This window comes from Lissotriton vulgaris, chromosome 3_1, assembly GCF_964263255.1.
Source record: "Lissotriton vulgaris chromosome 3_1, aLisVul1.2, whole genome shotgun sequence".
Classification (NCBI taxonomy): Eukaryota; Metazoa; Chordata; class Amphibia; order Caudata; family Salamandridae; genus Lissotriton; species Lissotriton vulgaris.
Window position 1 is genome coordinate 670,298,492 of NC_141689.1, and position 17,430 is coordinate 670,315,921.

Sequence of the window (17,430 nt, forward strand, 5' to 3'; positions counted from 1 at the left end):
ATGCTGGTATACAGCGAAGTTACATCCATGGATACTAGGACATAATTGGGGCACCATATGAAGTCTTGGATCTTTCTTAATAAATCACTGGTGTCCAGAATAAAAGACGGTAGGCCCTTCACATAGTCCTGTAGGAAAAAGTCAATATATCTGCTCATATTCTCCAATAAACTATTACAAGCAGATATTATGGGCCTGCCCGGGGGTTGTTGTAAGTTTTTATGTACTTTGGGGATGAAATATATCACCGGCATAACCGGATAGTCTTTTTTGAGAAACTTATATTCATCCATCGTGATTAGGCCCTTGCTTCTCCATGCAGATAGTTTGAGGTATATTTCATTCCTGGATTTCAAAGCTTCTTGCATGGAAATGCGACGATAGCATTCTCTATCGTTTAGTTGTTTGTGGGCTTCCTCTAAGTACATTTTGCGTGGCCAGAGGACCACGTTGCCCCCTTTGTCAGATTGTCTGATCACCACGTTCTTATTTGCTCTCAGCTTCTTGATCAAGGTGTGATATTCTCTGTCTCTGTGGTCATAGCGTTTGATTTGATTGACAGTCCTGATTTGCAGCTCCTTGAGTTGTGTAGCAACACGGTCGTGAAATATGTCTATATTGTCTTTAGGCATTAGGGGGCAGAATTTTGATTTCACCTTAAAGTTGGTTGCACAGGATGTAGGTAAGGGTTCACCCCCCAGCGCTGTTTGACTCTCAGTGTTGGGACCAAATTCCTCTTGTTGTAGTTCCAAAAATTCTTGTGTTAAAGCTGCTCCTATAACAGTAGTATCACCTTCACTACATGATGAATTTATAGTGGGAGCTATTACTTCACTTGTATTCACAGAATTGTCATTGGAACCAGTGCGTGATGCAAAATATTTCCGTAACTTTAACTTACGAACAAACTTGAATACATCAATCTTTGTAGTCGCATAATCAAAATTCTCTTTAGGACTATACGATAACCCCAACGAGAGTATTGAAGTTTCTTTGGGTGTTAGATTCACATCCGATAAGTTGATAACAGCTTGAGAGTTGAGATGGGGGACCTCTAAGGTAGCTACTGCTGTTGAGCTACTTGCGGTTTGTTCCACTGCTTTCTGGTGCGCTGTTTTTTCGGTTTGCCACTTGCATTTGCGGCGTTTGTTGCTGGCCCGCCTTTCTGCGCGTTTCCTGTTTTTGCGCTGGCGGCGGCCGCTTGTGCTCCAGAACGAAGAGTAAGCTTTCGGTCCTGATGGACCATTTCCATTTCTTGTCCCGGAGTGAACTTGCAAAACCCCAACATCTGTTGGCGCCTGATCTCCGAGTCTGACTCACTCTCATATTGTGAACTTTCACCCGAAACTGAGGATATTTCAGTCTGTCGTGTTGCTGAGGTTGCACCTTTGTCAGGGTTTGTAGTGGGAGCAGTATTTAAAAGTTATTTTCCATGTCGCTGTTTGATTTTGTCATAACGCTTAGCAAATGTGAAGATTTGGCCGTTCTCGTAATCCAGTCGGTCACGCTGGAATTTGTATGCCTTCCTTTTCTTAATTATATCTTCCTCACGCTTGAGTCTAACCACCATTTCATCTCTGTATTTCGATATCTCAGCAGAGGGAGGAAATTTGTCAATTTCTGCGTTTATAGTGTCTATTTCCTCAAGCAGTTTGACCCTATCACTTTCGGCATATTGGATTAGGATTCCCATCAAGCGTTTGGAATTTTCTAAGTTGCATTGCGCCCAGTCGGCTAACATTTGGGGGTCCGGTTTTTCGTATGAGGGTGCTAATAGAATACGCAGACCCCTCGGCACGCGTCCCACCTCTAGGTAGCCTGACAGCGATGTGTGCTCCCACCACTTAGATTGTTCACTCTTGCTGCATTTCTCCAGTCTTTTGAACAGTTCTTTAATTCCAGAGCTCTGCTCCGGTGCAGCGTTAGAACTGGGATGAACAACGGACTCCCCAGCCAGGGGGTCCGTAAACATACCCTTAGACGCCTCCATGCGCCCCCTTAACGTGTCTGCGGACATGGTACTACAGTGGGCAAAATTGGTACACAGGCACACTCAGAAACGTATCCTACCGGCAATGCTGCGGAAAACGTTTCTGGAACTCCACACAGGGGATATTGCAGTCCGATGAAGCAGCCGCTCCTGGTACTCGCTCGGCGGGCTCAAGATGTCCAGACCAACCGTCGCCGGTCCAAAGCCTCCGAACCACATCCGGGTTTTGCTCACGAACGCGGCCAGCAATCAGATCTGATGAGCCCTGGGGCGTGGCAGCTTCTCCGACCACGGAGCTTTTGAAAATTTTCCGGCAGGAAATTCGCTTCTAGCTGCAGCTTGCCCAAAGCGTGGAGGGGTCTTGCAAAAGCTCTCCCAGCTAGGATACGAGGTACGTGGCGCTCCCGCAAGTATACCAACACAGCAGTTCAGCCGATCAGCAACACAGGAACCAGCAAGACCCATAAATTGGTGCAAATATTTTTATTTTAGTTTTTAGCCCAGCACCAGTCCGCCATGACGCGTTTCGGCTAGAGATAGCCTTGATCACATGACAACGTCACGAGGTCTGATCACCCATTTAAAGTGCAAAAAGCCATCACGTGTGATGGAAACAGACAAAATACTATCAATGTTTCTAACCTTGCAAGTATATCATTACGGCATGAATGCCCGTATAACACAATTTGTCACACAATAATCATCATGTTGATACCATATAATATGGAAATGTACACAATATTATTACACTCAGGAAAATACATGTTAATACATAGAAATTCATATGGCCACGGCTATAAGAAACTTTTAAAACTACTATAAAAGTTAAAAGCCAAATAAATAGTTATATAAATATTAAAATATAACTAAAATTGTAATAAATTCATTTTCCAAAATTTGATCTGATTGTGTTGTTCTATTATCGAGGAATCAACACAAAATATATAATATGGCCCAAGTGGGCGAGTGCCAAAACCTGAGATGTAAACATTATATCGTGGAAATATGCTGTTTGTGCAACATTGACTGATAGTGCGTGAAAGTAAATTAAATCAAAATTTTAAAATTTATGTTGGTCATGGAGGGAAAAAGGGATCAAGTTGTTTACAGTTCAACATTAAAATGTGCAGTTTGAATGTGTTCGGTGGATTTGCAAGATGCGTACTTTCATATTCCAATCGCCCTTCGCCATCGGAAGTACTTGAGATTTGTGGTAGGAAGCAAGAACTACCAATACAAAGTGCTGCCCTTCGGGCTCAAATCAGCACCACGAGTCTTCACCAAATGCATGGCAGTGGTTGCGGCTTATCTACACAAGAAGGGGCTCTTCGTCTATCCATACCTGGACGACTGGCTCCTAATAGACCAATCTCCCCGACAGGTACTCAGCGACTTTCAACTGTGCCTACAGCAGTTACACAAGCTAGGCCTCCATGTAAACATGGAGAAGTCTGTCCAACAACCAACCCAGAGCATCCACTACCTGGGCGCAGTTCTGGACACAAGTTTGGGAAAAGCGTTTCCTTCGGAGGAGAGGCTATCCTCTATGAAACAGAAGTGCAGGACTCTCCTCCAGTCTCGAAATCCAACAGTCAGACAGGTAGCTTCCCTGCTGGGCTCCATGGCGTCCCCCATTTTTCTGATACCAAACGCCAGACTAAGAGTGCGGCCTTTGCAGCAGGCTCTAGAGGACCAGTGGGACCAAGCAACAGGGAATTGGGTGGATCGAATCAGTCTGTCCCAGGCAGCGAGGACTTCCATCCTGTGGTGGACTCGCCCGCAGAATGTGTTGCTGGGCGTGCCGTTTCACCAACCTCTTCCAACACTGTCCGTGGTCACAGACGCTTCTCTAGAGGGCTGGGGGGCACACATGGGGTGCCTTCAAATTCAAGGTCGGTGGTCAACTCAGCACCAAACCTACCACATCAACATGCTGGAGCTTCAGGCAGTTCATCTGGCTCTCAAGGCTTTTCTTCCAGCTATAAACACCGACTCAGTCATAGTTCAGACAGACAATACCACCACCATGTTCCATCTGAACAAACAAGGAGGCACACAATCTCGCTCTCTCTCCCTGGAGGCTCAGCCGATCTGGCACTGGCTTCTGGCTCGGGGACTATCAGTAGTGGCAGTGCACCTTCCAGGCGAATTAAACACCAAGGCAGATGCACTCAGCAGGCACTTCGAAGATCAGCCAGACTGGGTGCTAAACGACGAAGTGGTAGAAGAAATTTTTCGTTGTTGGGGTCGTCCAACCATAGACTTGTTTGCAGACGATGAAAACGCAAAATGCCACGCCTTCGCGTCCAGATTCCTCCGGCCAGGGACGCAGGGGAATGCTCTCCTGATTGCTCTCCTGATTGATTGGTCAGGAACATTTGCTACACATTTCCTCCCCTAACTCTTGATTCCGAAGGTGGTGTCCAAGCTCCTCAGGCCGGACATGGAGATGATCTTGATAGCTCCGGATTGGCCACTGCATCTGTCTGTGTGTCCACACCGACGGCTTCCTTGCAGGCCGGACCTGTTGAGCAAGATGAACGGAAGGATATTGCATCCCAACCTCCCATCACTGAACCTGACAGCATGGCTCCTGAGGTCCTGCAATATGGGCATCTGAACCTGCCTCCCGAATGTATGCACATTTTAAAAGAGGCTAAGAGGCCATCCACGAGAGCGTCATATGCGTTCAAGTGGAAAAGGTTTTACATATGGTGTAGGGATCGTCACCTAGATCCTACTAAAGGGCAGGAGGAAGTAATCCTTCCATACCTCCTTTCCTTGGCAACTTCTGGGTTGAAATATGCTTCCATTAGAGTGCATCTGTCAGCCATAGTAGCGTACAGGAAATCACCTAACCAGATTTCTTTCTTTCCATATACTGTTTTCCACCACAACAGAGTAGTCCTGTGAGCTCATCCATCCTTCTTGCCTAAGGTAGTTTCTGATTCTGATACAAATCAGTCCATTTCCAAATCCTACGACCCCAGCCGAGCGGTCACTGCACTCCTTGGATCTTAAGAGATTGCTCAAGTTCTATTTGGAAAAGACCAAGGGTATCCGGAAGACGGATCATCTGTTTGTGAACTATGGTTCAATGAGAACGGGCTTTCCAGCGGCCAAGAGATCCATCTCCAGATGGATTGTCTCCTGCATTAAATTGGCCTAGCAGCTTGCAGGCAAGCCTTTATTGGTGTCACCCAAAGCGCATTCTACTTGAGGGAAAGCAGCCACAGTAGCTTTCTTAAATGACATTCCTATGTCAGAGATATGCAAGGCTGCAACCTGGAAATCAGTTCATACCTTTAAGAGGCATGACTGTCTAGAATCTGATTCCAAGGCCAATACTCAAGTAGGGCAAGCCTCCTTGAGGAATCCGTTTGGGTAGCCTATGACCTGCTCAGGCTTGTTGATGAGATTACTGTCTTGTTATTCCCTTGCCCGCAGGGATGAGGTGAGGCTCGCTATCCTATTCTAATGCTTATGACTATTGATGAGGATCCCCTGGAAGATAAGGATTACTTATTTACCTGTAATCCTAGTTCTCTTCCAGGGGTATCCTCATTAAAGTCATAAGCAACCCTCCCGCCTCCCCGGGCAAAGGACATTCGTTAATGAGGAGATATTGTTAACCTATTTGTTACTTGGATTTTTCAGTCCCCGAAAAGAACAACTGACCTAACTGTCACCCCTGGTGCATGATGGGAAGCTGGGGGTCATGAGTGCCTTAAAGGCACGGTGTCAGTTTTTGTTGCATGCAGCTACAGGTTAGCTTTTCAGTCTTTTTAGACTGTGTGTTTGCAATGCAGCCTGGGAGCTTTCTATGCTTTCAGTGAGTTAAAAGAATTTCTACTGCTTTCCAAGCATTAAAACGGTTTCTAAACAATCTTTGGTGTTGTTTCTCATGTTTCTGATGCAGATGGTTCATGTTTGGTGCAAATTCTTTACAGCATAATTCAGCTCTACTCTTTATTTGGCTGCAATTGCTTATTTTTATAAGTATTTTACAGGTATTACCAAATCTCTTTTCTTTCTGCAGTACAACCTTTTAATTGTATTTTACAATTATTTGCTGTCAATGTATTTTTACAAATATTATCTACGTGTATATCACAGAAATTACATACTGTATTTTACATTTATTTAAAAAAAAAAATCAAAATGTTGATGTAACCTGAGAAAGAAAAACAGACCACAGAACATGTGAATATTTCTTTTATGTTTATTATTGCACTTGCACTTTAAAAGGGTGTGTGCTTCACGACTATGTTGTCATGTGATCAAGGCAGGAATCTGCCGAAACGCGTTGTGAGGATTTTGGTGGTGTCTTAAGAAAATAAACTAAAATAGCACCAAGCTGGGTCTACCTCGTCTTCTTATGCGAATCCGGCTGGAATTTGTGGTTGGAGCGAGCGTTATTGGAAAATTACACTGGACAACTTTCCCCAGTGAAGCAGACCCCTTCCTCGCAAGTTTGGCCCCGTGAAAGATGGAGAGTTTAAGGTACCTGACTTCCGGAGAAAGTGTTTTCTGGAGGGGCACCGGCTGAATAAACAAACCGGGAACGGATAACTCACGGAGCCCCCTGCCGCATTTGGAAATTTGGTCCAGCTGAGCAAACGGAAGGTGACACGCCTCGCGGCAACCGAGTGCAGTTCGGAAGAGCTGAAGCGAGGAAGCTGAAGTGAGCGTGGAACCCGACCGCGTCGGTTAAAGGACGAGTCCAAGACAAACGGCAGGTGAGGAAGAGTGCTGTGTCGAGTCCCCGTAATGATTTAAAATCAATGAAATACACGCTATTGTATACGCCATTGCGGACGACAGACACACACGAAGTTTAAGCAAATAAGCCACCATGTCCGCGACAACATTGAGGAATAGAGAAAGTGCGGCAGTAGATGTGTTCTCGGACGAGACACTGCAGCCGATAATCACCAGTAAGACGGCTGGTCGAGAAACAGTACTACGGGAGTAGGCTTAAGGGATAAATACAAGGCATTAGAAAAACTCATTCGCAGGGAGACAGCCAAATGGTGGGAGTCGAAATCGCTGAGAAGGTACCTGGATGTAGGTCGCATACCAAGGGGGCTGAGAATAATGACTGTATGCCCCCAGCTACGACACACCAAACCCAAGGCTAATGGCGGAATGGGCACAATGCAATTTGGACTCTTCCCGTAAACTGGTTGAACTGCTGGTTAAGTACGCCGAGAGCGACAAGAATAGCTGTTGCCCCAAATAGAAACCCTAAGGAATGAGATTCAAGCCATGAGTGACCCACAAGAGCAAAAAAACAAATTAAATGACGAAATGGAACAAAAATTGGAAAAGGAAGAAGAGAAAATAAAGGCACGTAAAACATATAATTTCAGGCGGGACAAACAAGATTACGAAAATGGCAAGATTTTTAGTTTTGCAAGGAAGTTTGACACAATGCGAAAGGCAGCTGCACAGAAAAATCAACAAGGTGTTAATAAATCACCTGCGCTAGCAGAGGAATCTGAGCCTGAAACCTCCTCCTTGTTGGGTGCCAGAGCAACAACGGAAAACGGCTCGGATTCCGAGGGTGGCCAATGAATTGATAATGCAGCAAAACTTACTATGGCCGAGGAACTAGAGTATGTGAGGCAGAGTCGGCGGGAAACCCTTTGTTCCAGTACTGTGCAGTCGGCAAAAAACGGCACACAAAGAGGAGGAGGGCGAGGAGGACCGCAAACAAACAGCGCGACAAAAAGAGGAGGCATGGGCAGGGGGTCGTGGACAAACAAGAAAACCAAGTAAGTGAAAGAACAACCCCCCAACGTAATGCAAACACAATTATAAATTTGGCCCAAATTGACTTAACAGCAGCTGAGACTCAACTCCTATCTCTAGGCCTATCCTATTGCCCGGAGTCGAACTTTCATTACACCAGAACCAGGGCCGACGTGTATCAATGTATAAGAAAATTGAAATTGCGTAAACATCACAAACAGTTGAGTGTAAAAACTAGACCAAACGTGGCATCTGCTAGTACAACTGCCATGCCAAACTTAGCTGCATGTGACTTTGAACTGTTAACGGATTTACAATCAATTGTTAACTTGCCGTCGAGCTCTGAAACAGCTACTCCTTCTCAGGGGATGCAGGGAAGCCAGCGGGGGTTTCCGTACTTAAGTACCCAAGATACTGACAGTATTGGAAATTATAAACCTGACACCCCATTCAAAAGGAAATCGAAGTTTGTGCCTATAATGGCTAAAGACGCCATTGATGTGTTTAATGATGTCATAGTATCACAAATAAAAAAACTGAACATTAAAACACAAAGAACTATAAGGAGACAAAATAAAATCGTAATAAGAAACTCGGACATGGGGGGGGAACATTGTATTGAGGCCCCTCAATGACTATCTAACCGAGGCAGAAAGACAACTCAACGATGTTCAATGCTACCAACATAGCACGCCCCTCCGGTATAAACAGATGCAAGATGAACGATGCAGCAAATTACTGGCTTAGAAGAGCAAGGGACTCCTAAGTCTAGAAGAGTTTAAATTCCTGAAAAAGGAGTTCCCCAAAACACCGGTAATCTATTTTATACCGAAATCCACAAAAACAGGGAAAAACCTCCTGGACGTCCAATTATTGCGGCCTGTGACAGGCCCTTTGAAAATATGTCCAGATACATAGACTTTTTCCTTCAGGAACATGTTCAAAACTTAGAGTCCTACGTAAGAGACACTGGGGATTTTTTGTTGAAGATTGGAAAAGTGGAATGGCAGGAGGGGTACAAATTGATTACTCTTGATGTAACATCTCTATACACGTGTATAAAAAATCCAGATGGTATTAAGGCAGTGAATTATTTTCTCGCCAGGAGACCAATAGAGTTCACGTCACACAACAAGATGCTTATGGACATGTTGGTCTTCTGTCTGGAACATAACTTCTTTCTATTCAGAAAACTAATGTTCCGCCAAATACAGGGTGTTGCAATGGGGGCCAGCTTCTCCCCCAGCTACGCATGTTTATTCATGGGCTGGTGGGAGGAGCTAGTTCTTCGGAGGCAACTCGGTGACACATATAAAGATAAGGTAATATCGTGGCTACGATATATAGACGATCTAATGATTGTATGTGATGGAACAGAGGAGGAGGCAGAGGAGTTCATTGCTAATTTGCATAATAATAATATGAATTTAAATTTCACATCGCACATCAGCAGTGAACAAATCCCATTCTTATATGTTCTAATCAAAATAGAAAATTTGAAGATCAGTACTACATTGTTTAGAAAAGAAACTTCTGGAAACACATTGCTACATGCGACTAGCGCACATCTCATACATAGTATCCCCTATGGGGAGATGCTTAGATTGCACAGAATATGCAGTAGTGAGGCCGAACTGGTTAAAAATCAACAGGAAAGTAAATTGAGATTCATGGATCGGGCATACAGTGCCAAAACTATTAAAAGCGCAATTCAGAAATCAAGGACGAGGGCCAGGGAGGATTTATTGGTACAAGCTAGTACATCGCCAAAATCCCAACGAAATGTGACATCAATGATAGAAGAGGGCACAAGACTTATACTTACTTATAATCGTCAACACAAATTGTTGCGCCAAAGAGTTCGGAATGACTGGCACATAGTAAAGGATGACCCCGTCATTGGTAACTCACTTCCTGAATTTCCTGCCATAACATTTAGAAAGTCTACATCGATGGCAGATATTTTAGTAACCAGTAGCCCGGAATGTAAAAGTAGTACAGATTGGCTTAAGGCAAGGAAGGTTTTTTTTAAATGTGTCAGCTGTAAAGCATGTACATTTGGTATAAACAAAACATCTTATATGACAGCCTTTGGCTCAAAACCCCAAATGATTAAACAACATTTAACTTGCAAAAGCGAATATGTAATATACATCTTGGAATGTAGCTGCAATCTCAGATATGTTGGAAGCACAAAACTGCCGGGGCACCAAAGGATATTACAGCATATTAGGGCGATAACCAACAGTGACCCTAGCTACCCGGTAGCCCGTCAATTCAAGGAACACCATGGGGGAAAAACAAGAGATCTAAAATACTACCTGATAGATAGCGTCCCCATCCAAAGAAGAGGCGGTGACAGGGAGGGGATGCTGCGTCGTCTGGAAAAACACTATATTTTACTATTGGACAGTAACCAGCCCAATGGGTTAAATATGGGTGAAGATTTATATACATATCTAGACTAACAACCAGCATAAGAATAAATAAATGCTTATACCAACATTGCCATACAATCCAAATATCAGTTTCAGAAAATAGATAAAGAAGAGTGATCAAAAGAAATAAGGTCAGGCCACATTCCCCAAGAAGGTGTGTGGGGAGGAAATGTATTTGTGTGTCTACAAATGACTTCTCTAAACATGGTTTATTTGCACAATTATAATTATGAAATCCTATATAATCTTTCATGGATTTTAGACAAAGATGATATTAATTGATGAATTTTTTAATAATGATTTCAATTGGTTATTTATATTGTCTATTGTATATAATCAAATGATGAATGGATTTTTAATTTTCTTATTTAAGGCATGAATTGGTTTAAAAAAAAAAATGTAATACAAAGGATGTTTTTAACTAATTGTGGGAAACATGTCCTTGAACTGGGATAAAATGAATGAATTGTCCATTTGGCCTGCGTTCCTAGTTGCTGTGAAAAACACTGGCTGATACTGAAATAAGACGATCAAATTGAAAGAGAAAGTACTAGATTATGAAAATACCTATTAATCAGTATGATTATATACTGGTGAAGAAAACATGATAGTTTGTTTCATATGCACTTTATTATTTATGCACTTTAGCACTTTCCACTTATAAGACACCAATAGGGTGAATCATTGGGTTTTCCTACGTAGAAGCACAGCACAAGAAGATTTGAAAAAACACATGTACTCGGGAAATCAGTTAGTGACTTTATTCGTAGATAAAAATGGCAGTGGTGAGGTGTACATACAAATGACAAATATATGTTACACGGAGTGATGCTGACAATATGACTGTGCATTTATGCAAAGCATTACAAAGGAGAAAAACTGTATTTTACAGGTATTACCAAATCTCTTTTCTTTCTGCAGTACAACCTTTTAATTGTATTTTACAATTATTTGCTGTCAATGTATTTTTACAAATATTATCTACGTGTATATCACAGAAATTACATACTGTATTTTACATTTATTTTTGAAAAAATCTAAATGTTGATGTAACCTGAGAAAGAAAAACAGACCACAGAACATGTGAATATTTCTTTTATGTTTATTATTGCACTTGCACTTTAAAAGGGTGTGTGCTTCACGACTATGTTGTCATGTGATCAAGGCATAAATCTGCCGAAACGCGTCGTGAGGATTTTGGTGGCGTCTTAAGAAAATAAACTAAAATAGCACCAAGCTGGGTCTGCCTCGTCTTCTTATGCGAATCCGGCTGGAATTTGTGGTTGGAGCGAGCGTTATTGGAAAATATATATGAGTATATATATGTGGGGCACATATAATATATTGTTTCCGGGGTCCCGCACATGGGCGGGAATATTCTAATGCTTATGACCTTGATGAGGATACCCCTGGAAGAGAACTAGGATTACAGGCAAGTAACTAATCCTTCTCGACCCTGAGCCTCTGGTTGCACAAAGGCATACAATAACACACGTCTCTTTGCTAAGATATGTTTATATGAGCATGCATGGAGGCAGCCAAAAAGAAAGCATCTTGCCTGACAACAGCAGAAAATGTGATTACAATATACGTCAGTTTCACAAACCAAAATGCACAGAGACAGCTGCAGCTAACGTTACTTGACAGAATGTGTAATAATCATATATGTTAAATAGGTGACTTGTTAGATGGAAATCGAAGGAAGTCCCTTTCAAAAAGCAAGACCAGCTGTATGAATGTGTACATCATATGCTGAACATTATTATTATAGTTATAAGTGTTCAATAGGTTTGTGCTAATTGAGTGGTTGTGTGCATTGGTATTGTAATGCTCTGTATGATTTGGCATATTCTGAGCAGTGGCTCATGTCATATGACGTGTCATTTTGAGATGCATGTAAAATTGTATGTCAGTGATTTTGGTATTCCCAGCATGTGAGCATATTTGAAATACGCTATATTTTATTGTTTGTAATTTCATCTGTGTATTTATTCCTTTTATATATGGCAGTTTAGGTTTATGTCATATTTAGGGAGAGGGTTTTTCTTCCATTTCTAGGTGAATTCGATTTTTTTGTAATTGACTTTATTAATGTTTGCCTTTCTGCTGTTAGTCTTCTATCCTGTCTCTCTAGTAGTGCCTGTGAGTGGCTTACTCCACGGCTTGGCTTGAGTAGATTTGAGCCGGTCTTGGCGGTTGCACTGCTTTTCACTTCTTTTCTCCCACTTTGTAGTAGGTATTGTTCTTTTTTCTGACACTCACCCCCCCCCCCCCCCCCCCCCCCAGAATGCCCACATATACTACAAAGTAGTAGGTCTATGTGTGCCTGAGCTTTACTTGTAGTAGTAGGAGCCCTCCGAGAAATACTGCAGATTGAGGTGAAATTCGACATTTTGGATTTTGGCAAGTAGCACTTAAAGGACAGTCGCACAAACCAAATGTGTGCCTTCATCAAAAGCAGTTCTGAATTACCTTCGGGTTGCGTTCCCACTCTAAACACGAACACTCTTTGAAGTGCAGAGTGACTCTGCACTTCAAAGAGTGTTGGTGTTTAGAGTGAGAACCCAAACTGGTGCAGAAAATGTTTCTCACTCTGAAGCAACAGGTCCTGGCGTGTGATGCACCTCTGAGAAGCATACATACTGAGTGCCAGCACTGGGCCTAGCTTCAAAACCATAACTATGTTTCTGACGCTAGGCCCTGCTGGCACACAGCGTATATATTGCTCGGAGGTGCGTGGCACTGGCAGAGCCTACCTTCAGAAACATTTCTATCTTCTTGTTGTTACATGACATCCCATTATTAATGTAATATCTGCAATTTCACAATTGCTTTGTTAACCTTCTTGCTTCTCCAATTTGCTTGAGAATTCACCAATTACTCACTCTTTTTACCCCCGCTCTTAAGAGCTTCGGGCGGCGTCTCGCTACACTCGCTCGCCATGGTGCACTCCGATAGAAAGCTCCCGCCACTTTCAAATGTCACCAGCCACCCCTGCCTGCGATCCAGTTTGTGTTACATCTGACCCGTTTCGTGTTGCGCGTTAGTCAGGTCTTTCCACCCAATCATATTTGTCCCTCTTATTGAAGTTGAAATGTTGGCATGTATGTATGTATACCTGTAGTGCGGATTTGTTAAAGTCTTTTAGTTAATGTGCTCTCTGGCTAAAAATACACTTGCCAGAAGAAAACAAACCAGGTCCTGTTCCACTTTTGACCTGAAGGTGGCAGTAACTACCCACTTATGTTACACAACACCGCACGTTTCAGTAATGTACTGTTTGATTTTAATCAGGGGGAACATCCTTTACAACGGAACTATTACAACGCGGTACCATTACCACGCAGGTTTTACAACTAAAGTCGTAACAACGACTTGCGCTGGAAGGAGCTCTAGGATAGGGAATAGTTTAATTTACTATCCAAAACCTTACCTACTATCCACGGGGACTGGAGTTAGAATAGTAAATTAAACTATTCACTATCCAGCGCTCCCCAACGCAAGTAACTTCTTGCGTTTAAAACCTGCGTGGTAATGGTAGTCGTGGTAATACCACGCGTTGTACCGTCATACATCCGTTAATCAGCTTACTTTCAAACACTAAGGGGCAGATTTACAAGACCCTTGCGCCACTTTTGCGTCAATTTTAACATGGGAAAAGTGGCGCAAGGGGCTTGTAAATCTGCCCCGAAATACTTATTGTATAGTAGTAATTTAACCCCAATTTAGTAAACTCTAAGCGAGTCGCTTGGACTTTCAAGCCTTTATTAAGTCACCTTCTTTCGGCCTTCTACATTTTCATGACACTCGCAGGTGACTTGCGGTTTCGGCCAGGACACAAGTCCTAAAAAAAGAGGTGGGGGCTAACCTAATTAATCAGTATGCAAGAGGCATCACGGCGCGTCACATCGTGGCGCGTGATATCACAGGAAGTTGCATCACAAGAAGTGACATCAGGTCTTAAGCCCCAATCCCGGAACGGCTATAGTCAAAATTGAGGCAGAAGCGGCGAGATCCAGTACACTCTCCGGGTACTCAGTTAATCGCAGTAAATCCCTAATCGTCTGTAATGAGAAGAACATTATGATTAATGACGTCAGAGCAGTTAAAAATGCAGTATATCTCGGCGTCGATATCTCCGCAAATATCGACGACATTGTTAAAGACAATGTCGAACCACTAATTGCTAAAACAAAAACAGATCTTTTGAGATTACACAATTTACACCTTGACATTATCGTCATATGTAATGTCATCAAAATGTTATTCTTTCCCAAGTTTGTATACCTGCTTAGTCCAATCCTGCTGGAATTTACCACTAATGTCTACAAGGAATTGAGGATTTATTCTCCCGATTTATTTGGGCATATGCTAAGCCCAGAAGGACATATACATTGTTATCCTTACCTATGGAGAGGGGAGGACTGGCCCTACCAAATATTAGACTCTACTACTGGGCCACTACATTATTAAATAACCTAGCTCTTATACAAGAGAAGACAAGTGATAGTGCAACAGAAGAAATACCGACCCCGCTGGAACTCGTAATGGGGGCAGAAGCATGGGCCTGGGTCTGGTGATACTTAAATGACAACCACTTCAAGAAAGTTCACTTTAAAACGTTGCAAGGGGGATATAAAATTATGAAATCAGTCCGGAAACTAATCGGTCTGGGCGGTCCGAATTACTACACACCACTTTGTAATAACCCCAGTCTACCTGGAAGTTTTAAAGGATCAATTATTAAAAGATGGGGCGACATGGGCTTGACTAAACTTGGAGCTTTTTTTTCTCCAACAGGACTGGTCTCCTTTGAAAATCTTAGAGAATGGTATGAGCTAGATCGGTGGGATTTTTATAAATATCTGCAAATCGGTGATTTCCTAAATAAGAAAGGGGGGTCCAATAGGCTTTGCTAACAACGATTTAATAGATAAGATGAGAAATAATAGAGATCTCTCTATTGGAGGGGTTTATAATTTGTTTAACTCACTAATGACAGATGATACGGAAGATCATGCATTAAAGTGGAAAGCGGAGATTGGAATTCCCGAAAGTGTATTTTTTCACTCAACTAAACTAGCACAGAATATTTTAATCCCTGCTCGACTCCAGCCTCAATGTTATAAGTCATGCTTCTAGCTTTATCTTACCATGAAAAGGATTGCTAAATGGGGGACGGGGAGAGGTACGGGTTGTCCACGGTGTGCATTATATCAGGCAGATCTTAGTCAAATGTTTGCCTCCTGTGATGCACTTAATAAACTAAAACAAGAGATCACCAACTTCTTTAAGGAGGATTTAGAAGTTGACTGCTCTCTATCTCTGACATTGATAGGACTTGGGGTTGCTCAGGACATGCAGGGGAAGCCGGGAGAAGAATTATTATTTATCGGTATGGCGATCCTTCGCTTATGTCTCGCATCAGCATGGCTGCATCCTAATCCCCCGGGTTTCAGCAATGGCTCTCCAGGCTATTAGCAAACTATAACTTCGAAAAAGCTATTTACGCAGGAAGGAGACTGCGCTCCCGAACAAAAAGCTTGAACATCTGGGCACCACAGACCAAATGGATTGAGAAGCATAGGTAAACTATAAATGTGAAAACTAACCTATACTTAAACCAAAGATAACAGAGTGAGGCCAACTCCCAGGTTGGGCAGGAGAAAAGATAAAATAAATGCATTACTGTGATTTCTTTATCTTTTTGTTTTCTACTCTCCTGTAATAATGAATTGTAATTTTTGAACATATTATTGTCATTTATGCATTAGTAATAAAAAAATAAATAAAAAAAGCAGGCACGCCACAGCTCAACTGGTAACACCCTTAAAATGCCTCTCAAAAAGAATAAAGCTTTGTCATCATGAATCCTGAAGTGACTGCATCAATTAAAGCCAGTACTGCTCCCATGCAGCCTGCAGAATAACCATTTGCACACATTTACATTTCTTTCAGGCATCAGGCACCCTGGCAAGAAGGCTTGTTTCTTGTCTGTTCTTCCCTCGGCTTCCCAGCACTTGATACTCTGTTCCACGTCACCTGCAGCATCTCAACTGTTGGAATTAACCGCCCCAGACAGTTGTCTTTTAATAAAACGCAGGGGAACTGTTTTTGTTAAATTCAAGCATGTGGACGTAATTCCCCACAAATCCCGCACACTTTGACCTTTGGTCTTAAATAACCTCCTGTATGGAGGGCAAGTTGTTTTTGTTCGAAGTGAAATTCAAAACCCATGGAATGAGCATTGACCTGCTCTTTTTTTCTGAGGCTGCCTACGATTCTCATCATTTTGAGCATGTTCAAAGTATTTAGGTGATAGTAGGAAATGCCTACATGGAGAATTTTAGACTAGTTTTATTTGCAGTTGGCTTGCACATGAAGTTTAAGCTGCATTGCACTGTTAGGTATGTTTACAGATCTATTTGCAAAGGCGTAGCAGGGACAAATGATTTTACTGTACATGAACGCTTTGTTTTGTTTCGGCCTGTTTTATTGTTCTGCTTTATATGTGGTGATTGTAGTGTTACCAGATTAGTTACCAAGGTCCTGACGGAACTTAATAGAGCCCTCGAAGTCTTTATTTTTCTCTGGCAAGCTGTAGGTCAGTCGGTTGTCCTCCTCATTTAAACCTCGGTCGGGCCTTTCGCCAGGGGAAGGGACAGAACCCATAGCCACAGACAGTGACACCCGACAGTGGCAGCAGCAGGTGTGCGCATGTTCATGTGTTCCGGTAAAGTTCCTTTGGTAGGCGCGGTGGTGTATAATAAAAGCTGTTATTTCCTGGGTAGTCTACTTCATATCCTTAAGCGTATTGTTCTGTCGTGTGTTGAAAGGATTGTCTCTACATTCATATTATTAGTATGGGTAGTGGAGTAGGTGTGCGGCATGACGCAGAACAGGTACATCTTTGATTGAGCCAGTGTGATCAGTCATGTTAGACCCTCAAGCCCCTGAGTGCCGTGCCTTCATATGCAGTAATATCCCATGCTTTTTTTCCTCCGAAGGTGTACACAGTTGGTCCAGATTATGCCCACGCAGAAGCTCGGAAGTCCCCTGCCCTGGATGGCAAAGTTGAACGGGACAGTGAGGGAAAGGAAGTCCGGTATCCAGTGATCCTGAATGCCAGAGAGAAACTAATCGCTTGGAAAGTTTGCCTTGCTTTTAAGGTAAGTGGCTTGTGCAGAAAAGTGTGCCTGGGATTGTAAAGAAGCATGGGGAGCCTGGCGCTTACATTAACAGCTCGAA

The 17,430-nt window shown here is 42.7% G+C and overlaps 1 protein-coding gene across 17 annotated transcripts in view; it reads left to right on the top strand.

Moving 5' to 3' along the window:
* Nucleotides 1–17,430, top strand: part of PPIP5K2 (diphosphoinositol pentakisphosphate kinase 2) — a 1,400,407-nt gene that overhangs the window by 257,551 nt on the left and 1,125,426 nt on the right. For all 17 annotated transcript variants that reach the window (XM_086960990.1, XM_086960983.1, XM_086960987.1 and 14 more), the window contains exon 8: nucleotides 17,190–17,351. In XM_086960990.1, the coding sequence (XP_086817116.1) occupies nucleotides 17,190–17,351 (162 nt within the window). The remainder of the gene's footprint in view (nucleotides 1–17,189; nucleotides 17,352–17,430) is intronic.